Source organism: Hyperoodon ampullatus, assembly GCF_949752795.1.
Source record: "Hyperoodon ampullatus genome assembly, chromosome: 18".
In the NCBI taxonomy this organism is placed as follows: Eukaryota; Metazoa; Chordata; class Mammalia; order Artiodactyla; family Ziphiidae; genus Hyperoodon; species Hyperoodon ampullatus.
Window position 1 is genome coordinate 58822425 of NC_136931.1, and position 24141 is coordinate 58846565.

The window sequence follows — 24141 nt, forward strand, 5'->3', positions numbered from 1 at the left end:
GGACACAAAGGACAGTGCTTAGTGGGTTTCCCTTCATTTGCTCAGCAAAGATTTCCCAAGGCCCCCCATCTGCCAGGTCTTGTGATGGACTAGAAGACTGGAGGGCAGGGGACCAGGGAGGGATTCCATGGGGGCAATGTTGGAAAGAGATGCTGGGCAACAGAGGGAAAGGAATACAAGTAGCGGGACAGAGGGGAACTTAGTGTAGGGCTGATAATGGAGGGAAGGACAGGGAGAGACAAATGTGGTGGGAGACGGGGCAGTGCTGGCTACGGGGTAGTGGGTTCTAGAGTCCAAAGGCCAAACATAAAGCAAGAAAGAGGTGGAGGGTGGGCAGAAGGGAGAGCGGTGGGAAGGAGGGAAGGTGGAGGAACGATGAGGGCAACCGAGACCAAAACTAGGTGAGTCACAGGGACAAAAGGAAAGGTCAAAGGCGCAGGAAGGTGATCCAGGAAGGAAAGGAAAACGGACAGGAGAGAGACTGCCACCAAGATACACAAGTCAAAACAGAGAAGTCAGGCTTCCCTGGTGGCGCAGTGGTTGAGAGTCCGCCTGCCGATGCAGGGGACGCGGGTTCGTGCCCCGGTCTGGGAGGATCCCACATGCCGCAGAGCGGCTGGGCCCGTGAGCCATGGCCGCTGGGCCTGCGCGTCCGGAGCCTGTGCTCCACAGCGGGAGAGGCCACAACAGTGAGAGGCCCGCGTACCGCAAAAAAAAAACAAAAAAAACCCCAGAAAAGTCTCAGAGATGCAAATATATATATACACAGAAATGGAGGGGTAAAGCTGCAGAGAAAAATGCAGAGATGTGCCCAGAAAGAAATGTGGAGACTCAGAAGCACGCACAGGGTATAGGATCCATCTGTTTCTTTTGTTTGTTTGTTTTCAGTATTCAAGAAAGTTATCGAGCCCCAACCTGTTCTAGACCAGTCTAGGTGCAAGGAATGTGGTAGAACAGATAGCCAAGGCTTTGCTCTCCTGGAACTCACAGGAGAGACAAACAATAAACGATAAGAATTTCAGTTACAGAGAAGTGTTTTTCAAATGAAGCAGGAAAGAGAGTTACCTGGTAGCCTAGTGGTTAGGATTCCGGGCTTTCACTGCCATGGCCAGGTTCAATCCCTGGTGGGGGGAACTGAGATCCCGCAGGCCACACAGCACAGGTGGGGATGGGGTGGGGGAATAGCAAAGCAGAATGTGGCGACCTTAGGGGAGGAGGCTCAGGAAGAACCCACTGCAGCAGTAACAGCAGTGGGTTGTGAGAAGTAAAGGCACTTGACAAGCATTCTGGCCAAGCAGAGACAGCACAAAAGCCCTGAGGAGTCGCCGATTTTTGAGGAGGCCCCATGGCGAGCAGATGAACAGGATGAGAAAATTGGGGGTGAGGTCAGAAGCGTGCGCTGGGGGCCTGTCATGTGGGGGCTTGTAGCCCTGGGAAGAAATTGGAATTTTATTCTAGACTCTGTGGGATGGGCATAGGAATGACATGCTCCTGTTTTTATTTATAAAAACAAAACAACATAACAGAACCGCGTCGCTGTGCTGAGAATAGATTTCGGAGTGAAGGTGGAAGTAAGGAGTTAAGAGGCTGTCGTCCTTGGCTAGTTGAGGCCTGGACCAATGTGGAACTGGTGAGGGTGGAGAAAAATGGAAGAACAGGAAATGGGATTTTGGAGGCAAAGCCCGTGGTGGTGGCGAACTGGATGTAACAGAGGAGGGAAAGAAAAACCAAAGAGAGAGAAGAGAAAAACTCTTTTAACTGTGTGAAGTTGGGTGGTGCTATGTGTTGCCTGGAAAGGGGTCACTGGAGGGAGGGATCAGGTGGGAGGGGTCAAGCATCCTCTTTGGGCCATGACAAGTTAGAGAGGCCTGTGAGAAATCCAAGCTGGGGTATCAGGTAGCCAGTTGGATATGTGAGACTGGAGCTTGGGGGAGAGGTCGTGGTTGGAAATACAAGTTTTGGAAATGCCCGCATATAGGAGACAGCATATTTAAAGCCTGAGGACTGGATGAGGTGACCTAGGAGATGAGTGTGGTTGACAGAACCCGGCCAGAGCCTCGGGGGCATCTGCATGGTAGGGGGCGGGGAGGAAGATGTCGTTAAGGGGGCAAGGAGTGACCACGAAGTAGGCAGAGACCAGTGCTGAGAACCAGAAAAGGATCAGTGGAGCAAAGTAGCCACGGGTTAGATAACATGACCCTGACTTGAGGTCATCGCTGTGCAGTGGTAGGGACTGGAGTTTTGCTTGAGTGAGTGGAAGGAAGAGACTGTGGGAGGGGAGGTGGAGGGAAAGGGAGGCCAAGCCATCCTTTTGGTATGAAAGTGACAAGAACTTTCCCACCAAAGAAAGTTCATACCCTTTCTGTGAAAGGAGAGAAAGGAAGGCTGGCAGACAGGGAGATGGAAGAAAGAAAAAGAACCCCCGAAAGGAGAGAGCCATTACAGCAGGCAGAAAGATGGGGAGGCTCAGGGCCGGGAGGGAAAGATGGATTCGGGAGGCAGGGCAGAGGTACTGCAGGAAGGTGTCTGATTTCTCAGATTGGAGACGCTGGTGGATGTCACCCAGCCCAACTCCCTTCTCCCGTTGCTGCCAGCACCAGGCACTTTCTCAGATTCCCCTCTGAGTCCTGCCAAGGCCTGGGAATACCCGGTGAGGTGAAGGAGAGAACAGGTTTCACTCATTCATTTAAGAAATCGTCCCTGAGCCCTTCCAGCCCCAGGCCTTGCAATCTCAGAGCTGGGAACTGAGATCTGAAGACAGGCAGTGCGGCCAATCGGAATGCAGGGGAGGTGTGCTCTGAAGGGGGGCCCTTCCCTCGCTTGGGAGGGGATGTCTGTGTGTCACCATCTCCCTTCATCCATCCATCCATTTGCTCATTCATTCATTCATTCATGCAGATCACCTACGCACACTTCCTAAGGCCTCCTGTGTACGCATTTTGGGCTGGGTGGTGCTGAGGACAATGAGATGGGGTTCTCTTGCACCCGAGCCCTGCCAGAGGCTGATGGGAGAGCCAGACACAGATGTACACAATCACAATCACATCCCAGGGCAATGCATGCTCCAACGGAAGCAGCACAGGGCGGCCGGTGGACAGAGAGGATTAGGATGCACCGGGCCGGCTGGAGCAGTCAACCATGGGCAAAGGAGTTGGTGAAAGGTGGGTCCCCCCTGGGCCATCGCAGAGGGGCTGAGGGAGGGGGTGAAGGGGTAAAGATCAGGCCCTGCTGCCATTCCACACGGCTGTCCCCGTCCCTGTCCCTGGGGGAGCTGAAACTGCATGGAAGGTCCCCCGGGGGTGCCCCGTCTAATAAACTCGATGAAGAGGACTGTGGCTCTGGTTCCCACGCCCCTGACACCAGCTTCTCCCTGAGGCCTGCCCTTTCTACCTCCTGGGGAGCTGAGGACCCCAGCCCGGGACTCTCTTTCCATCCTTCAAGATGCAAGGGATTTGGGCCCCAGTCTTCTCCTCAGACGAGGGGTCCAGGCCCCCAGGCCCTCCTCCCTCAGACCCAGGGGTCCAGGCCTCCAGCCCCCCCTCCAGTCTCACGAGTTAAAGTCCCCAGTTTCTTCTCTTTCAGGGACCCAAGACCCCCGGCCCCAGCTTTCTCCTCCCTCATACCCAGGAGTCCTGCCTCCCCGCCCCTCTTCCCCTGGACCGAGCAGTTCGGGTTCCCAGCCAGGCCTGCTCCGGACCGAAACTCCTCGTTCCCCGCCCTGCCTCCTCTCCCGCCAGCTGGGAGATGGGACCCTCCGCTCCCGCCCTTGCCCCTTAGGGAAGTAAAAGTCCTCTCGGTCTCCAGCGGCTCTGGACCTGGCCCCCAGCCCCTCCTCCCCGGGCAGCCGTCCTTCGCCCCGCCCCTCGTTCCCTTAAAATACCCGGGATCCTATGGCAACAGGCGGCGGCAACAGGTGTGGGTGTTATTTACGGGTCGAGCCCGAAATAGCCGGCGATGGTGAAGCGGGTGGGCGGAAGGGGGCGAGGCTGGGAGTGAGCGGAGCTGCCGGGCCGGCGGGCGGAGCGGGCAGTGGCGTGCAGAACCGACGGCTCGGAGGCATCGCGGAGCTGGGGTCGGTGCCGCGCAGAGGCAGGAGAGCGAGAAGGGTCCCTACCCAGGAGACGGGGGTGGGAGGCCTGAGGGAGGCGCCTGGCCTGGAGCTGAGCCTGGAGCCGTCCCGACCCGGCCGGCCCTGGGAGCCCGGGGGAGGGGGAGCCGAGTGATCCCAAAGGGACACCGAGTCCCTTCCGGGTCCCAGTTGTCCTTTGAACCGCGTGAGGGGACTTAGTCCCCATTTCCTGAGCCGCAGTGAGGACCACAGCCCCTTCATCTGAGCCCCAGCAGGGACCCCACGTCCCCCTCCTGAGCCTTGGGGGTGTCCCCCAGCCCCTTTCTCTCAGCCCCTAGGGCAGACCTTCTCTGGTCTCTTCTCTGAATGTCCAGGGAGACCACCCCATCCCCTCTTCCTGAATTCCAGCAGGTCCCCAGCTTCCTGTCTCTGAACCCCAGCCAGGACTCTGCTTGTCCCCCCTGTGAAAGTTGGGGGAATCCTACTGCCTCTCTGAGACTCCGAAGTAATTCTGACCTCCCCTTCTGAACTCCCTGCACCCCAATTTTTCCTCTTCTGAACCCCAGGGGGACCCAACTTCTCCTTCCCCAGACTCTGAGCCCCAAAGAAGCCAGGAAGCATCTCCTCTCAAACACAGAGAGGACCTCAGCTCCCCATCCTGTGTACCCCAAACTTTGGGCCCTAGTGGGAAGCTCGGATTCCCTCCCCCCAAGGAAACACAGCTTCCCTTTGGTGATTCCCTCCAGAGGGGACCCCAGAGCAGCCCCTCAGAGCTTCAGCTGACACTCAGTTCTCCTGCTTCTGGAGCTCTCAGGCCCCCCTCCTGGGTACACAGGTTCTAGCCATGAGGCTGGGGGAACCTAGCGTTACCTCTAGTCTCATCTTCTTTGCTGAGCTTCTGTGGGTACCCCAGGCTCTTCTCTGAACCTCAGAGGGTTCCCAGCAGAGGATCTAGGTCCCAGAAGTGACCTCGGTTTCCTCATTTGAGCTTCCAGCGAGGATTCAGATCTTCCCATTTCACAGACCAGTGGAAACAGCCCCTCACCTGCTTCAAGACCCCAGGCGCTTCCCTCCCCACTCCCACCCCTCAGGAGCCCGCCTCAGCTCTGCCTCCTTTGCACCTGGGCCCTGTTGCCTGCGACAAGGATGATGATGTGGCCCAACTTCTTCATGCACGAGGAGGGCCGCCGGCGAGCTCGCGGGGCGCGCCAGGCCGGGATGACCCCTGAGCACGAGGGGAAGATCAAGCTGGCGCTGCTCCTGACCTCCGTGGGTGCCACGCTGGCAGTGCTGGCCGTGGGCACCGAGTTCTGGGTGGAACTCAACACCTACAGGGACAACGGCAGTGCCGTCTGTGATGCTGCCCACCTGGGGCTCTGGAAGATGTGCACCAAGCGACTGTGGCAGGTGGACGTGCCCGCGGGCAGAGACACCTGCGGCCCAGTGGAGCTGCCCGGAGGTGAGAGGCCGCCGCCCCCGCGCAGGGCTTGTATCCCGTGTCTGAGAAACCCGTGCCTGAGCCCCGAGGGGAGAGAGCTTGCATCCTCAGAATGCACCCCTACCCACATCAACCTGTGCTCCGGGGACAGCCTCTGCCCCAGGCACAAACTGTGCAGAGAGGGAGTCTGTACCCCCAAACTAGCCTGCACCCCCAGGCCAGTCTGTACCTCTAGACCAGCCTCTGCCCCCAGAGCAGCCTGTTCCCCCAAACCCGTCTGTGCTCCTAGACCAGCCTGTACCTCCAGACCAGCCGGTGCCCTCAAACTGTCCTATGACCTCCAGAGCTCCTATGCTCCCAGCACAGCGTGTGATCCCAGACATTTCTGTGTCCCCAGACCAGCCTGTACCCCCAGCAAGCCCATGTTCCTAGAGAAGCCTTGTGCCTCTGCACACAGCCTGTGCCCCCGGACCCAGCCGATGACTCTGGACACAGCTGGTGCCCTCAGACAGCCTTTGTCTCCCAGAAACGCTCGCGCCCCTGAGACAGCCTGCACCCTTAGAGAAGGACTCTGGGTTCCTGGTGTCAGCTTGCTATTCCCACACTGGAGACAGCCTGCACCCCCATCCTGTGGGCCCTGGGGAGAAAGGTCACCTAGATGCCCACCCCAAAGTGCCATCTATGCTCTTCCCTCCTGCCGATTCCACTACACAGCTCTCACCATACACCTCCCAACATCCCAGGGCAGACCTTGTACTTCCTGGAAAATCTTCTTCATTTCCTACCCATTTCACCTCAAATTCCCCGACTGGACACTCCAGTCCTTCTCATTTTCTCTTCCAGGCACCCCGACACCCCTCACTTCCCTACAGAGTGGCTGTTTCACCCCTACCCATGCCAGAGAGCTATCCCGTACCTCTCACTCTCCCAGACAGGCCACGCCATGCCCTAAACTTATACCAGAGAGACATCCTATACCCCTAGGGAACGGGAATGGGATCTCACTCCGCCTCTACTGACCCCAGGAAACTATCTGACACCCCTCAGAGCCCATTTAGGATGTTGCATGCTTGATCACCCGTATGGCATCTGCAACACTCTTTCCTCTCCAAAGGATGTCCTATAATCTCAGTACCCCTCAAAGAAGCTCTCCTATCCCTCTGGGCTCCAGAAGGGATTTCCCTCCTCCTTCACTTTTGCAGATGTGATCTCTTACATCCCTAGGGCCCAAATAAGGATGTTCCAAGCCCTTGATAGCAAAGTGGGATGCCAAGCACCCTTGTTATCTGAGGTACCACCCACTCAGCTTGCAGACCGGCTAATTCTTACCCCTCAGAGCCTCAAGCAGGAAGTTCCCAAATTTTTGAGAAATGGGATGGTCTGGCAATAAGAAATATTAGATGCTAATGTAGTGCCCGGCTCTGTTCTAAGTATTTCACTTGCATGAACTCGTCAATCCTCATAGCAACCCTATGAGTAGTTATTATCATCCCCAAAATTAGGAGCAAGAAATATAAATGTCAGAGTCTATGCACCCAGTCTAGTCATATGGGGTTTGAACCCTGGTCATCTCCGTTCTTTCTTTCTTTTTTTTTCTTTTTTAATTTAAAAAAATTTTAAAAAGTGTATTGGAGTATAGTTGATTTACAATGTTGTGTTAGTTTCAGGTGTACAGCAAAGTGAATCAGTTATACATATACATATATCCACTCTTTTTTAAGATTATTTTCCCATATAGGCCATTACAGAGTATTGAGTAGAGTTCCCTGTGCTGTACAGTAGGTTCTTATTAGTTATTTATCTTATATATAGTAGTGTGTATATCCCAGTTTATCCCTACCCCCCTTATCCCCTGGTTACCATAAGTTTGTTTTCTACATCTGTGACTCTACTTCTGTTTTGTAAATAAGTTCATTTGTACCCTTTTTTTAGATTCCACATATAAGCTGTATCATATGATATTTGTCTTTCTGTGTTTGACTTATTTCACTCAGTATGACAGTCTCTAGGTCCATCCATGTTGCTGCAAATGGCATTATTTTGTTCTTTTTTATGGCTGAGTAATATTCCATTGTATATATGTACCACATCTTCTTTATCCATTCCTCTGTTGACAGACATTTAGGTTGCTTCCATGTCCTGACGATTGTAAACAGTGCTGTAACAAACATTGGGGTGCATGTATCTTTTTGAATTATGGTTTTCTCTGGATATATGCCCAGGAGTGGGATTACTGGGTCATGTGGGGGCTCTATTTTTAGTTTTCTAAGGAACCTCCATACTGTTTTCCGTAGTGGCTGTACCAATTCACATTCCCACTAACAGTGTAGGAGGGTTGCTGGTCATCTCTGTTCTTAACAGCGACACTATATTGCATCTCGCTAGTCCATAAATATGTCCCACAGGTCCTCACTGCACTGGGGGGGGCTGTCCCGCCCCACCTAACTGCATAATATGGGGTCCCTCACATCCCTTGATGTCTCCCTAATGGTCAGAAAGAGCTTCAGTCTCCTTAAAGGACCATCACCATCATCGCACAATCCTGACCCTTCAGAGGACGTCTCACAAATTTCAAGATTTTAGAAATATCCCACACATCCCATGGCCCATCAAAGGACATCCCAAAGTGGGGTGACCCATATCCTACTCTTTTCCAAATGGGATATGCCATATCCTCTGGGGTCAGAGACAAGATGCCCTAAATCATTAGTAGCCAAAATGGGATGCCAGACACCCCATACTCTCTCAGAAAGATGTACCACACCTTCTTATTCTCTAGTTGAGACTTCCCATTTCCCTTGTAGAGGAAGACCGCTTTCCCCCCACCGACTTGTGGCAGATAGCATCCTCACCGTTTGTTCTGCTGCATGAAGCATCCTTTACTTTTTGCTGCTGCAGGGTCAGGACTCACATTTCCCACAGCTCCTGCCAGGACAACTCATGCCCTCTTCTTTCCTTGAGAGTACCAGGTGGAGTGTCCCACACCACCTCACCTGACTCTGGGGTTTAATCTCTTGTCCCTCAGCAGCCCCCTTCAATTCGGAAAGTTCCTTTCCACTTCCCCAGACCACCTGACCTGTCTCCTATTTCTTATACCCCTCTTATTCTCGACCTCTCTCCTCCCTTTCCCTCTGTTCTCTCCTCAGTTTCCCCATCTGTGGAATGAGAAAGTTGGAGTAGGTGAATTCTGTGGAAGTTCTGGCCTTAAAATGCAATTTAGAAAACGCCTTTTTTTTTTTTTTTAGCGTGGGGTTTCTTGAACTTCAAGTACACAAATTTGGATGAATCATACTTTTCAGTTTATGCCACAAAATCATTACCAGCCTTTGCCAGCTCCTTCTTGTGCTTTATTTTACTTCTTATTCTTTTTTTCCATTCTTTCCTAACTCATCTCTTTAATGCATTTGATATGCATCCATGGATATGTATTTTAACTTAGAAAAATAGTGTTTTTATATATGTATGTATTTTAATTTCCATAAATGACATCGTGCTGTAGATTTTTTCCTACTTTTGATTTTTTTGCTCAACGCTGTTTCTCAAATCTCTCCGTGCTGCTTTCTGTTAGTCTAGTTTGTGGCTACTGTGTGCTGCAGAGACTTGCCCAGGAAGCATCCATCACATTTACTTGTCTATTCCAATAGAGAGGGGCACCTAGGTTGATTCCAACTCCCTGTTTATCTATTTATTTATTTTTGGCTGTGCCGTGTGGCATTCGGGATCTTAGTTCCCGGACCAGGGATCGAACCTGTGCGCCCTGCAGTGGAAGCGCAGAGTCCTAACCACTGGACCACCAGGGAAGTCCCCCCAACTCCTTATATTATTATAAATAGTGTTGCAATGAACATTATGCAACCCATATATGTTCCTGCACGTGGTTTTTTTCTGAACGTATACCTAGAATGAAACTGTTGGGTTATAGGCATAAACATACTTCACTTCATAAAGTATGTCAGAGTGCTTTCCAAAAAGACTAGTACCCATTTACACGCCCAGCTGTTTCCTCTTATCTTTCCAATGCTTGATATTATCCTTTTAATATTTGCCAATCTAACTGATCTAAAGTGCCATCTCCCTGCTGATTTAAGTTGCATTTCTGTGATCCCTGGTGAGGTGGAGCATCTCTTCACGTACTTATGAGTAATCCACGCCTCCTCTTCTATGAATTGACTATTCATATCCTTTGCCCATTTTTCAATTGGGTTATCTCTCTTTTCTTGCTGATCTGCAAGAGTTCTTTGGGTAGTCTGGACATGAATCCTTTCTGAGATAAGAATCTCTTCTGAGTCTGTTAGCCTTCTGCCTGGATCTTGGGGTGCTTTGTTAAATAAAGTGATTATCCATTTCTAATCTCACTGGACCCTACACAAACTCATATGACAGAGCCAGGAAAGAGACTGTTAACTCACTTTATACAGGAAGAATTGGAAGCTCAGAGAGGTCAATAGCCCACTCAAGGCCGCAGATCTGGACCTCAAAGCTCTGGATTGGAATCCCAGCTCCTGTGATAGCAGGTGGTTTTACTTCTCTGAGCATGATTTCTCTCTGTCTATCAGGGATGCTAATTTCATATTTCTAGGTTATTGTGAGCTATGTTAAGTGTCCAGCCCTGAGCCTACACTAGGGGCCTCCATGTCATTGCCTCTCTTTTTCTCTCTCCTGCTGCCACAGAAGCAAACTGCACTTATTTTAAATTCTTCACGACGGGAGAGGATGCTCACATCTTCCAGAGAACCACAAAGAAAGGTAAGAACTTTTCGCCCGGTGGAGGGGATATGCTGACCACACTAAAGGATTTCTTTTCTTTCTTTTTCTTTTTTGTAAATTGAAGTCTAGTTATTTCCAATATTGTGTTAGTTTCAGGTATACAGCAAAGTGATTCAGTTATTTTTTTCAGATTATATTCCATTATAGTTTATTAAAAGGTATTGATTATAATTCCCTGTGCTCTACAGTAAGTCCTTGTTGCTTATCTATTTTATGTATAGTAGTTTGTATCCATGGATCCCAGAGGGGTTCTTGATAGCACTGTCCTCTTCTCTGCTTTGCCGCAGGATGGGCACAAGCTCCTAAATCCTGGGGAGGTCTCCTCTTTGGAGAGAGGTGGTTCTCCAGAGCCCTGTGTCCAGCATTCCTGCCTCAGCTCTGCTTCATGCCGTGTTACTTTGGGCAAGTCCCAGCCCCTCTCTGTGGATAGTACGTTAACATCTCACAAGTGTGCATCTCCCACATGCTAAACGCAGCGCTGGGTGTTTCATTTATAAGAGTTCCAGTCCTTACCATGACCCTTCAGGGCAGGGGCTTTATCTTAATCTTCCAGATGAGAAAACACAAGTCCATAAATGGTTTAATTTATTTCCCCAGGAAGTGACAGAGGCAGAGGCAGGTTTCGAACCCAAATCATTCCAACTCTAAAGTAGTGCTCTTCAATAAAATATTCCATGAGAATGGGAATGTTCTGTATCTGCACTGACCGATATGGTAGCCACTGGCCATGTGTGGCTGGTGCACCTAAGACACTGAGTTTTAAATTTTGTTCAATTTAAATCCAGTTAAAATGAAAAGACCCTCCATGGCTAGTGTCTACCATACTGGACAATAAAACTTTTAAGACTTTACCCTTTCTACTCTAACCACAGTCTCTCCATCACCCCAGTATGTCAGTATCCCCACCAGTAAAGGAATTGCAGTCAGTATGTCAATATCCCCACTAGTAAAAGAATTGTGGTATGTCATGAACCTTATCTGGTCTTTGTAAGGATTTAATGAAACGATGCAGCTAAAACATGCAGTGTGGTGCCTGGCACATAGTAGGTCCTCCATAAACAGTGGAGGACTCATTATGGAGGACCTACTTACCCTCTCCACACCTTTCTTTCTTATCTTGGTGCTAAGTGAGCTTGGGCAAGTCGCTGTGCTCCCCTAGGATAGCAAAATAATCACAGGGTACACATATGGAACAAGTGCTGTGTGCCAGGTGGTGCACTGGGTATATTACATATGTGATTTCTAATCCTCACAGCAGTCAAGTAGAGAGTTTGATCTTGATTTTCCAGAGGAGGAAACTGAGGTTCAGAGAGGTTCAGTGACTCTACCAGAATCTTCCAGCTAGAAAGTAGCTGGGGAGAGTTCTGACTTGGGTCATTCCGCTGTAATGTACCACCTTCTCTGTTGTCTCCCACACACCCCACTGCCTCAGTTTCCTCACCGGTAAACAAATGGTGACCAGATCATAAGTAATACTTGGTAGTTCCCATCTCCTTCTAATCCTGGCTGTGTCCTTTCTTTGCTCTGTGACCTTAAGCAATTAACTGACCCTTTCTGAGTCTTAGTTCTTCCTTCAACAGTATAAATAAAGCATTGAACTGGATGATCTTCTACTTGAAAATTCTTCTCTAGTCCTGGATCTTCTGGGTCCCTATATGGGAATTCTCTCTACTTCCTACATCCTGTATTCTCTACTTCCCCTTCCCCTCCTCACAGAGGTGAATCTGGCAGCTGCGGTGATAGCAGTGCTAGGCCTGGCAGTCATGACCCTGGGGTGCCTCTGTGTCATCATGGTGCTCAGCAAAGGTGCAGAGTTCCTGCTCCGGGTTGGAGCCATCTGCTTTGGCCTCTCAGGTGAGGGTTGAGAGCCTGCAGACTGAGGACATTGCATGCTGGGAGGTCGGGTCTCCAAACACCATTGCATGTTGGGAGGTCAGGTCTCCAAGCACTGTTGCATGCTGGGAAGTTGGGTTTCCAAGCACTGTTGCATGCTGGGAGGTCGAGGGAAGTCTCCAAGCCCCGTTGTAGGCTGAGAGGTTGGGTCTCCAAGCACTGTTGTTCGCTGGGAATTGGCGGAAGCTCAAAGGCTATAGAAGTCTCAAAGATGGGAGAGTTCTAAGTTCTGTTGCTGACTGGGAACTGGGGAGTCTCCAAAGACTTCTTTAGATTGGAATCTAGGGTCCCCAAGCACTGTTGCAAGCTGGACGTTGAGGGAGGTCCCCATGCACTGTTGTATGCTGTCAGGTTGAGGAAGGTCTCTAAGTACCATTGCATGCTGGGAAGCACAAGGCCTATAGTAGGCTCAAATAGGAGGATGGTCCAAGCGCTGTTGTTGGCTGGGAATTGAAGGTTCTCCAAACACTCTTTTAGATTTGGACCTGGAGTCTGCAAGAACTGTTGCATTTTTGGAGTTGGGGGTCCAAAAAAATTCTGCATCTTGTGAAATGTAGCCCTCATTGGATCAAATGTTTTCTAAGGTGGATAGATAAGTCATTAACTATATAAGCTTCATTTATTTATCTTTCGTGTATCTACTGAGCACCTACTATGTTCCAGGCACTGAGCCAAGGGCTGGAGATATAAGATTAATAAGACAGACACTGTGTCTGCCCTCATAGAGCCTAGATTCTGACAGAGATAAACAGTAACCAACAATTACACATATAATAATCCAACTATAATTGTGATGAGAGTTATGATAAAGCATATAAGGGGTACACACTGGGGTTGGGGGGCTTGTCAGAGAAACTTCCTGAGAAAGTGATATTTAAGCTGATATTGAAGGAGGAACAGAAATTATCCAGTCAGAATATGGAGTTGACAGTAGTGGTGGCAATGTTGGTGATGTTTGTTGTTGTGGTGGTGATGGTGGTGATGATGGTGATGCCCTTGATATGGTAATAGTGGTGATGGAATAGCATATATGTAGTCTGTAAAAGACTTGGCAAGTTTAAAAGAAGATGAACGAACAGAATGAAGATCAGAGCATAGAGCAGGGCAAAGTTTGTGCAAATGTACATGGTAACCTTAGTTAACAAATGAAGTAGAGGCTTGGTGCCAGATGAGTCAAGGGAGGTCCCTGGCGGTCCAATGGTTAGGACTCTGTGCTTTCACTGCAGAGGGCATGGGTTCAATGCAGAGGGCATGGATTCAATCCCTGGCTGGGGAACTAAGATCCTACAAGCTCCGCGCGGCCAAAACAAAACCAAAAATAAAGGAGACAGGGAGATACGAATGTTCAAGGGCACGCTCGAATCGAAATTATTAGTAATCACATTCTTGTTATTGTTTTGTGCCTTAGAGAGCTTCCTAAATAAAGGGGGAAATTCAGTCATTCCCTGTCTTTCATTTATTCATTAGAAAGGTGTCCGCCCTTCGTGAGATTATCATCTGGTTAAGGACAGAGAAATGAAACAGATCATCCCACAATTACAAACTGCAGTAAGTGCTATGAAGTAAAAGTAGAGTTCTGTGAGAATGCATAATGAGGGCACTTCATTTAAAGCAGAGTTAGAGAAAGCCTCTCTGAGGAGATGACACTTAAAACATCAGGGTATGGGTAACCAAGCTAGAAAGAGTTCGATGAATTTCGAGTCCTGAAAGAAAGCCAGTGAGGCTGGAGCATGGAGAGTAAGGAGGATACTGGTTTAAAAGACAAACCAGGGGCTTCCCTGGTGGCGCAGTGGTTGAGAGTCCGCCTGCCGATGCAGGGGACACGGGTTCGTGCCCCGGTCCGGGAAGATCCCACATGCCGTGGAGCGGCTGGGCCCGTGAGCCATGGCCGCTGAGCCTGCGCGTCCAGAGCCTGTGCTCTGCAACGGGAGAGGCCGCAACAGGGAGAGGCCCGTGTACCGCCAAAAAAAAAAGACAAACCAGGAAATCAACAGGGAATCAAAAGATCTGGGTTGGAGTCCCAAATTCCAACCCAGGGAGGAGATAGAAATTAGGCAAATAAATAATACTCATATAAATTAATATATGTTAACAATTACCAATTGCAGTAAATGCTATAAATGAAAAGTAAAGAGTCTAATGAAAATGTATTACAGGGAGACCCAACAGAGACTTGACTGGTGGTGGTCAGGGAAGCCTTCTCAGAAGAAGTGTAATTCAAGTAAGGAATTCTGTAGAGAATGAGGATGTGTAAGGTGGGCTCAGGGAGGGTAAGCAGTCAGTTATTCCAAGCAGCACAAAGGTCTCCAGGCTTGAACAAATTTGGTGCATTTAAAGTCCTGAATGGGGGCTTCCTGGTGGCGCAGTGGTTGGGAGTCTGCCTGCCAATGCAGGGGACACGGGTTCGAGCCCTGGTCTGGGAGGATCCCACATGCCGCGGAGCAACTGGGCCGGTGAGCCACAACTACTGAGCCTGCGCTTCTGGAGCCTGTGCTCCACAACAAGAGAGGCCGTGACAGTGAGAGGCCCGCGCACCGTGATGAAGAGTGGCCCCTGCTTGCCACAACTAGAGAAAGCCCTCACACAGAAACGAAGACCCAACACGGCAATAAATAAATAAATTTAAAGTCCTGAATGGGACTTCCCTGGCGCTCCAGTGGTTAGGCCGCCGTGCTTTCACTGCAGGAGGCTCGGGTTCAATCCCTGGTCCGGGGGACTGAGATCCCACATGCCACGTGGTACAGCCAAAAAATAAAAATAAAATAGAACAAAAATAAAGTCCTGAAAGAAGTCCTACTCCACACTGCTGTAGGATGGGAAGGGCACCTTGAGAGGAGGCTGAAGAAACAGGCAGGGGCCAGGTCATGTGGGCCCTTCTAGGTCATTCGAGGGAAGTCAGGTTCGATCAGGGAGAAAGTAAAGTGACGTGCCTAAGAGAAGAGTCTTGGAGTAGACCTGTCTGGGCTCGAACCCACATGGCTCTTTTCTAGGCTTCAATTTTCCCATCTGTAAAGTGGGGCTAATAATAATACCTATTCATAAGGTCTAGTGGAAGAGGTGAGGTGTGGGAGCATTTGGTTAGATTCTTGTTGCAAAGCTAGTGTGTCAAGGCCAGAGCTCCACAAACTACAGCCCATGGTCAAATCCTACCTGCCTCTTGTTTTGGAGTTAGTGAGTTTTTTTTTTTTTTTTTTTTTTTTGCGGTACGCGGGCCTCTCACTGCTGTGGCCTCTCCCGTTGCGGAGCACAGGCTCCGGACGCGCAGGCTCAGCGGCCATGGCTCACGGGCCCAGCCGCTCCGCGGCATGTGGGATCTTCCCGGACCGGGGCACGAACCTGCGTCCCCTGCATTGGCAGGCGGACTCTCAACCACTGCACCACCAGAGAAGCCCTGGAATTAGTGACATTTTAAAACCATAAATCATAGTGTGGTTCCTACCTAGATCAAAAGGCACGGATGAATTTCTACCACTAGAATAACGTGGCTCCGAGGTCTTATGTGGTGTGGCTCCTGGCTACGTCAGACTTCACCTCCTACCATTTGTTATCTCTGTTCTGTCCATATTAACCTCTTTGCTGTTCTCAGACCCTCCAAGTTCATTCCCTCCACAGAGCATTTTGCACTGCTGTCCCCTCAGCCTGGAATGCTCTTCCGCCAGCTCTTCCCATGTCTCATTTCTGCAGATCATTTCAGTCGCTGATCATATGTCACCTCCTCAGAAAGAACATTGTTGGCCACCTTGTCTAAAGTAGACCTCTTCCCTGCTGTGTCCCTACCTTGCCTGATTTTTCTTCGTAGAATTGATCACTGCCTGAACTTATGCATTTATGTATGCCTTTGTTTGCTAGGGCTGCCATAACAAAGTACCACAGACTGGGTGCCTTACACACCAGAAATGTATTTTCTCACAGTTCTGGAGGCTGGAAGTCCGAGATCAACATGTCAGCAGGTTCGGTTCCTTCTGAGGCCAATCTCCTTGGCATGTAGATGGCTGTCTTCTCCCAGTGTCCTCACATGGTCCTTCCCCATGCTTGTCTGTGTCCCAATCTCCTCTTCTTATAAGGGCACCAGACATACTGGATAATGACCTCATTGTAAGTGAATTACCTCTTAAAAGACCCTAACTCCGAATATAGTCATATTCCAAGGCACTGGCGAGCAGGACCCCAGTGTGTGAACTTTGGGGGGTATGCAGCTCAACCCACGTCAATACATTTACCTGATTTTTGTCCATCTCCCCTTTTGGGGTGAACTTCCAGGAGGACAGCCCCTTCGTTAGTTTTTTTTTTTTTTTTCTGGGCCGCGCTGTGTGACATGCAGGATCTTAGTTCCCCGATCAGGGATCGAACCCGTGCCCCCTGCATTGGGAGCACGGAGTCTTAACCACTGGACCGCCAGGGAAGTCCCTAGTTTTGTTCTTGTATTTTATATGTAATTTATAATGAGAGTTCAGTTAAGATCTATTGACTGAATGAGAGAATGCATGAATTAGCAGTGGAATGAAGGAGACTGGATGGTGTCTCTCCCTCGTCCAGATGCTTTTCCACCTCCAGTGCCCTGATGCTGACCTGCATGAGGTCAAGAAGGGATCTCAAAGGGACCATTGAGCCATGTTATGCAGACTCCAGGCTGTATTCTCCAGGCCCCTGACGTAAAACCATGGGGGAGGGCTTCCCCGGTGGCACAGTGGTTAAGAATCCGCCTGCCAAGGCAGGGGACACAGGTTCAATCCCTGGTCCGGGAAGATCCCACATGCCTCAGAGCAACTAAGCCTGTGCGCCACAACTACTGAGCCTGCAAGCCACAACTACTGAAGCCCGCACGCCTAGAGCCCGTGCTCTGCAATGAGAAGCCACCACAGTGAGAAGCCCGCGCACCGCAACGAAGAGTACCCCTCCTCGCCGCAACTAGAGAAAGCCCGCACGCAACAATGAAGACCCAACGCAGCCAAAAATAAAAAATAAATAAAATAAATTAATTTTTTTTAAAAAGTTAAAAAACAAAACCATGGGGGCACTGGGAGTGTAGGGAGGAAGGTCAGAGATCAAGGTTGAAGTCAGACTCTGGAGTCTGAGAGGGGAGGCAGTCCGGATGCATGAGCCATGTGTGACCATTGGAGGGTCCTATGTGGTCTTACTCCGCCCACCTCTGTACTTCACTGCCCACCACCCTCCCCTCCCCCATCCTCTTTGCTCCGCTGCACTGACTTTCCTTTTTTTCCCTCTAACACACTCTACTCCCCGCTACTGCAAAGCCTTTGCACCAGCCATTCCTACTGCCCAGAATAGCCATTGCTGTTTTGTGCATGGCTGGCTTCTTTTTTTTTTTTTTTTTTTTTTTTGCGGTAGGCGGGCCTCTCACTGTTGTGGCCTCTCCCCTTGCGGAGCACAGGCTCCGGAGCACAGGCTCAGTGGCCATGGCTCACGGGCCCAGCCGCTCCGCGGCATGTGGGATCTTCCCAGACCGGGGCACGAACCCGTGTCCCCTGCATCGGCAGGCGGACTCTCAACCACTGCGCCACCAGGGAAGCCCCATGGCTGGCTTCTTTTCGTCCATTTGGGTCTCAGCTCCAATGGCTTTTCTTATGACACCATGTAAAGTCCCAGCCCCACCCCTGGATGTCATGGCCCTTCCCATCACTCTGTTTTTATCTTCTTCCTAGCGTGCATCACTGTCTGAAATTATCCTGTCTTCTCATGTGTTTACTTTGGCAGTTACAACCTGGTCGCCCGCGGGCCAGCGACGGCCCATAAATGTGCTTTGTTTGGCAGGCAGTGTCTAAAGAGATCTCTGAGCCGATATTTAAAGATGGGGTGAATTCCCGTAAAAATCATAATCATTTAAAAAAACGCTAGCTGTTCTTGAAAAATCAGAAGATCTGGTCTACTAAGTTGCCGTTTCTGATGGGCTGCAGTTGGCTGAAGCCGGGTTTGGGCTACGCTTTGTCATTGTCCCCACCGCACCTGCCTGCTCACTTGTTTGTACTTTCTCACTGTCTCCTGGAGTCATATGAGCTTTGCAAGCCTTGGTTTATTTGTTTACCATTTGTCTCCTCCAAGTAGAACATAGGTCTGTCAGGTTAGGGTTCTTTGGTCTGTCTTGTTCCTTTTTTTTCTTTAATCAAATTGCGTTACTTGACTGATTTTCTTTTCATTTTGTAATCCACCATCACTCTTTTTTCTTTTCAACTTTATTGGGATATGATTGACAAGTATAAATTGTGTGTGTATATATATATACACACACATATATGTGTGTGTGTATATATATATATATATATATATATATATATATATGTATACACAATTGTATATAAGGTATACAATTTGCAGGATCTCAGTTCCCTGACCAGGGATTGAACCTGGGCCACGGCAGTGAAAGTGCTGAGTCCGAATCACTAGACCGCTAGGGAAGTCCCCTACAACTTGATGTTTTGATATATTTTGATATACATCATGAGGTGATCAACACAATCAAACAAGTTAACACATTCATCACCTCACATAGTAACTTGTTTTTTGCAGTGAGAACATTTAAGATCTACTCTCTTAGCAAATTTTATGTATACTGTATTATTAACTATAGTCACCATGCTGTACATTAGATCTCCAGAATTTATTCCTCTTCAAACTGGAAGTTTGTGCCCTTTGACCAGCATCTCCCCATTTTCCCCGCCGCTCAGTCCCTGGCAGCCACCATTCTCCTCTCTGCTTCTATGGTTTCAACTTAGATTCCATCATCCCTCTTTACTGAAGTCTCAATGGAGTCTTAATTTGACTTTTGTGATTCTTGATTCCTTGGTTTGCTTTGTTCTTTTTTTAAGTGGTGAAAGACACATTAACATAAAACTTACCATTTGAACCATTTGTAAGTGTCCACTTCTGTGGCGTTAAGTCCATTCACGCAGTTGTGCAGCCATCACCACCATCCATCTCCAGAACTTTTGCATCTTCACCAATTAAAACTCCACCCCCATTAAACACCAACTCCCCATTCCTCCTCCCCACCCCTGCACCCACCTTCTACTTTCTGTCTCTATGAATTTGTGTCTTGTTCTTTCTTTCTCTCCACCGTCTAAAATTGTGCCTGCTATAGAGGAGTAGGTGCTTAATAAGCAGTTGTTGAGGGGGTGCTAGTGAAACTGCAGAAATGCATCTCGGGGGTCTCCAAGGAGCTCCGGTTCTTTATGTCCCAGCACAGAAAGAATTCAGCGAGAGGCCAAGTGATAGATAAGAAGTGATTTATTAGAATAAGATGCTTGTGCACCTTACAAGCGGGTGAGCTAGAGGGTGCCACGCCGAGAACTTAGTGGGCTACAGTTTTGTAATCAAAGGAAAGTGGGGGAGGGGGAGAAGACCACCTTCTTCCTCATTCTTGAGTAGACGTCAAGCTTTCATCATCAGCTCCTCCTCCAAGTCAGGCGGGAGAGTTTTCTTGTCCCAACGTGGTCAAACTGGGACTGTCATGGCACAATGGAAGTGAGCAGAAAGGCGGTAACATATTCTAAAATATGATGAATCATCTCGGCTTTCAGCATAATGTCAACTTTTCCTTATATTTTTGTTTTTAATGTGCGCAGAGGAGTGTTATCTTAGGAATCATTAACTTCCTGAGCTCTCTGGGCAGGATGTGGGTCTTATTCCACCATTGTTTCATTGTCTGGGGGCATGTCTCAGGCTTCTGTTGCATGGTTGTGTTGCTAAGCGAACCTGCTTTCTTGAGTGATCATTAACTTACAGGGGTCTCCCATGCTTTTTTTTCTTTACTTACAGTCCCCTAGTGGGATTAACTATGTAATCACCTACTTTGTCCCTTTACTCTGTTCCTATCACTAGGGAGTCCCCCAGGTTTCTTGTCTGAGTAAGCATGTGATGGGGTATATTGGGGGAGAGGCTCAGACCTCCGTTGGGGACCCCAGGGGCCTGAGGGCCACATCTGTTCTCCTCTCCCCACAGGCCTGCTGCTTCTGGTCAGCCTGGAGGTGTTCCGCCATTCCGTGCAAGCCTTGCTGCAGAGAGTTAGCCCTGAGCCTCCCCCGTCCCCGGCCCTGACCTATGAATACTCCTGGTCTCTGGGCTGTGGCTTGGGGGCCGGCCTGGTCCTGATCCTGGGGAGTGGCTTCTTTCTCCTGCTCACCCTGCCTCCCTGGCCCTGGGGCTCCCTCTGTCCCAAGTGGGGGCACAGGGCCACCTAGGGCCACCGTTGTGCTTTCTCTAAGCAACTCCCAAACCCTTCTTTCTCCATTGTGCCCCTCAGAATCTTTTGCCGCATGTTCTAGAGAAACTGTGTTCTCCCTGCTCTGGGGGCCCATGCTGTTTGCACAGAACTGCCCCTCACGCTCTCATCTTTTTTCTCTGTAAATATGTTTTTCTCGGGGGCTGAATTTGGGTTGCTTAGGAGTGGGATGGGGAGAGGATTTTTGCAAACGAGGGTCCCCAGGGAAGGCTGGTGTGGACCTGATGGGGTAATTAGGGGGTGGGGGGGTGAGGTCAGGGGGTCTTGGGAGGGAGTTGGATCTATTTGTTCCACAGATTTGCATGTATTCGCTTGTGGGAGAGACTTCCTCCAGGGAAACAGGGGAATGGGGCAGGAGAGAATCTCTGGGTCTGACCTCACTGTGATCTGATTTGGGATTAAAGGTTTGGAAATTTAACAACTTTGATTTGGAGTCCGTTGTGATGTGATTTGTGCACTCCAGGGTAGAGAAAAGGAGTCACTTGTGCTCTCCAGAAGCCCACTGCATGTTACTTGTCAGCCCCAAAGTCACATGTCAATGAACCCATAGAGAGTGACAAAAAACTCAACAGTGTTATGGGTTGAAGGGGTCCCTCCTGAAAGTATATGTTGGGGTCCTAACCACCAGGACCTCATAATTGACTTCATTTGCAGATAGGGTCTTTGCAGATGTGACCAAGTGAAAATGAGGCCATTAGGGTGGTCCCTAATCCAGTAGGACTGGTGTCCTTATATGGAGAGATTAGGACACTGATACATGCAGAGGGAAGATGAGGTGAAGAGACGCAGGGAGAAGATGACCATCTACAAGCCAAGGAGAGGTGCCTAGAACAGATTCTCCCTTGCAGCCCCCAGAAGGAACCAGCCCTGCAGACACCGTGATCTTGGACTTCCAGCCTCCAGAACCGTGAGACAGTGCATTTCTGTTGTTTAAGTCCCCCAGTCTGTGGTACTTTGTTAGGGCAGCCCTAGCAAGCTGATACACCTGTTAGTCCCTGGAAGTGGGCTTCTGCTGTAACAAATACCTAAAAATGTAGAAGTGGCTTTGGAATTAGGGAATGGTTAGAAGCTGGAGGTGTTTTGAGGTGCATGCTAGAAACAGCCATGATTGCCTTGACAAGACTGTTGGTAGGAATATGGAAGTGAAAGGAAATTCTGAGGAGGACTCAGGACTTGCCATAGAGGAAGTGTACATCATCTTAGAGGATATACGGATCATATGAACGTTGGTAGAATATTGGTAGAAGCTGTTCAACCATAACTAACAGTGACCAGGCCATGCAGACCTGGTGTCAAGGGTTGAAATCCTTCAGCCCAAGGGCCCAGCCTCCCCTCATGAAGACCAGTGTATGTATTTCACCTCAAAAATCACAACTCGAATGAATTCTTCAATTAGATAGGAATTGCTGAAGCTGATCTCAAAGGCCAAAGTCTCTTAAACATTTAAAAATATTTAAAATATGGAATATGTGCCATCTTATGAATGCAAATATTGTGAGTGTGTTTCTCTTAAATGCTTCTATATTTAATTATAAATTATATTTGTAATTATATGTATCACATATATAATATATATAATACATATAATTAATATATATATTATATATGTGTAATTATATATTATATATTACATATATAATATATATAATATATAATTAATATATATTAATTATATATATTATATGTTATATAATATATATAATTTTAAATATTTACTATAAATTCAATTAATATATGTAATATTGTAAAATTAATATATTTAATAAAATAGAAGATTTATATTATAATATAAAATTCTAACAGAATATACTATATTTTAATATAAAATTCTATATAATATTATACCAATATTATATATAATACATGATTACATCATAATAAACAGATTATTATATTGATATGGATATTATTATATAATAATATATTCACATAAATGTTTTTCTAATTATAAATACAACTATATGTTATATAATCATATATAATTATAACATATTATAATCTTTATATAAAATATATTAATATTCTGTCATATTATATAAATAGAGCATTCATAGGATTACACCGATGTAATATAATATTTATACAATATAACATAAATAATACATATATAACATGATATTTATATAACTTATTATATAAATATAATATATATGTAACATGATATTTATACAATATAACGTGTTATGTAAATATAATACTTATATATATAAAGCATGATATTTATACAGCATATTATATTACATAAGTCTTATAACATTTATAACGTAATTATGACTTGTCCCAGGGTTGGAAGCAGCTTCCTCCACGAGGAGATCATTTGTCATCCAGGAGGTGTGGGGTAACCCTTTCTTGATTAGCTGAGGCTGCACCCCATCTTAGATTCAGTGGGGCACTCTGGCAGGACATTCTCTTTATTTCTTTATGCACTGAACTCAGCATCATGCTAAGGATACTGAGTGGAGAGCTGGGGATGTGCATTAGCTTCTGATTCAAGGGGCAGGAGAAGTGTCCGGCTGTGGTTGAGAATGGGCTCTGGACCCGGACTGTCTGGTATGAAACCCTGGCCCCCCTTTTCACAGCTTGAACAACTTGCTTACCCTCTCTGTTTCCTCATGCTCATTGCAGCGCTTACCTCCTAGAGTCCCTGTGAGGAGTGAATGCTGCAATAATCCCTGCAAAGCCCCTGGAGGACTGTCTGGCACAGGGTCATAACTCCATCAGCCTTGCTGGCACTATTATTTATTGAGTGGCACTTTGGGCTGGGCATACAGTAGAGTGTATAGGGACCCCTGCTGGGCTGACAGTCTGGTGATGGAAACAGATATTAATCACATAATCACACTAATGAATGTGTAATTATAAAGTGAGATAAGTGCTAGGAAAAGGGATCACGAACAATTTTTCTTTTCTACTTGACTTTGTGCCCAGCGGACTCAGGGAAGCCCCGAGATGCCTGCCTTGGGGTTGGGGTCCTCTGGTCTTGGGGGAATGACTCTTTGTCCAGTGGGGTCTTCACTCTGCACCCTCTTTCCCACTTGGGGTATTTGTGGATTTTCCAAAAGTGGGAGAAGGAAATAGAGACCCTCTGAGACAAATAACTGGAATCACATTATACTATGGGATAATTTATCAAAGCATTAACTTGCATCTGGTCACCTCATATATTTTTTTTTTTGCGGTACGCGGGCCTCTCACTGTTGTGGCCTCTCCCGTTGCGGAGCACAGGCTCCGGACGCGCAGGCTCAGCGGCCATGGCTCACGGGCCCAGCTGCTCCGCGGCATGTGGGATCCTCCCGGACCGGGGCACGAACCCGTGTCCCCTGCATCGGCAGGCAGACTCCCAACCACTGCGCCACCAGGGAAGCCCCCACTTCATATTTTTTGAAGTGAAGGAAAATAGAAGCTTCTTGAAATCTACCACCTTTTCTGTCCTTGTTGTTTACATTTACTTTTTTGAACAAAATTTCAAACTTACAGAGAAGTTGCAAGAACCAAAATTGCGTATAGAAGACCCACATACTCTATTCAGATTCACCTATTGCTAACATTTCACCTTACACCCAAATGTGTAGGTTTTTTTATTCAGCAAACATTTATTTTTAAATGTGAAGTGCACCATGTATGTGCTGACTTATGGATACAACTGTATGAATAGTCTGAGTTTGATTCTCTTAAATGCAGACTCAACATCCCATTGAAAGAATTAAAAGTAAAAACACCCACTAATCTCAGAACCCA

At 48.1% G+C, this 24141-nt stretch overlaps 1 protein-coding gene across 1 annotated transcript; it reads left to right on the plus strand.

Annotated features, from left to right (window-relative positions):
* Positions 1–5215: 5215 nt before the first annotated feature.
* On the plus strand, positions 5216–20362 carry CACNG6 (calcium voltage-gated channel auxiliary subunit gamma 6; the record flags this gene model as incomplete). The annotated part of the gene is made up of 4 exons (XM_079723859.1): positions 5216–5528; positions 10179–10253; positions 11991–12128; positions 20124–20362. 4 exons carry the CDS (start codon positions 5216–5218, stop codon positions 20360–20362), a joined length of 765 nt encoding a protein of 254 aa, XP_079579985.1.
* Between the last annotated feature and the right edge of the window lie 3779 nt (positions 20363–24141).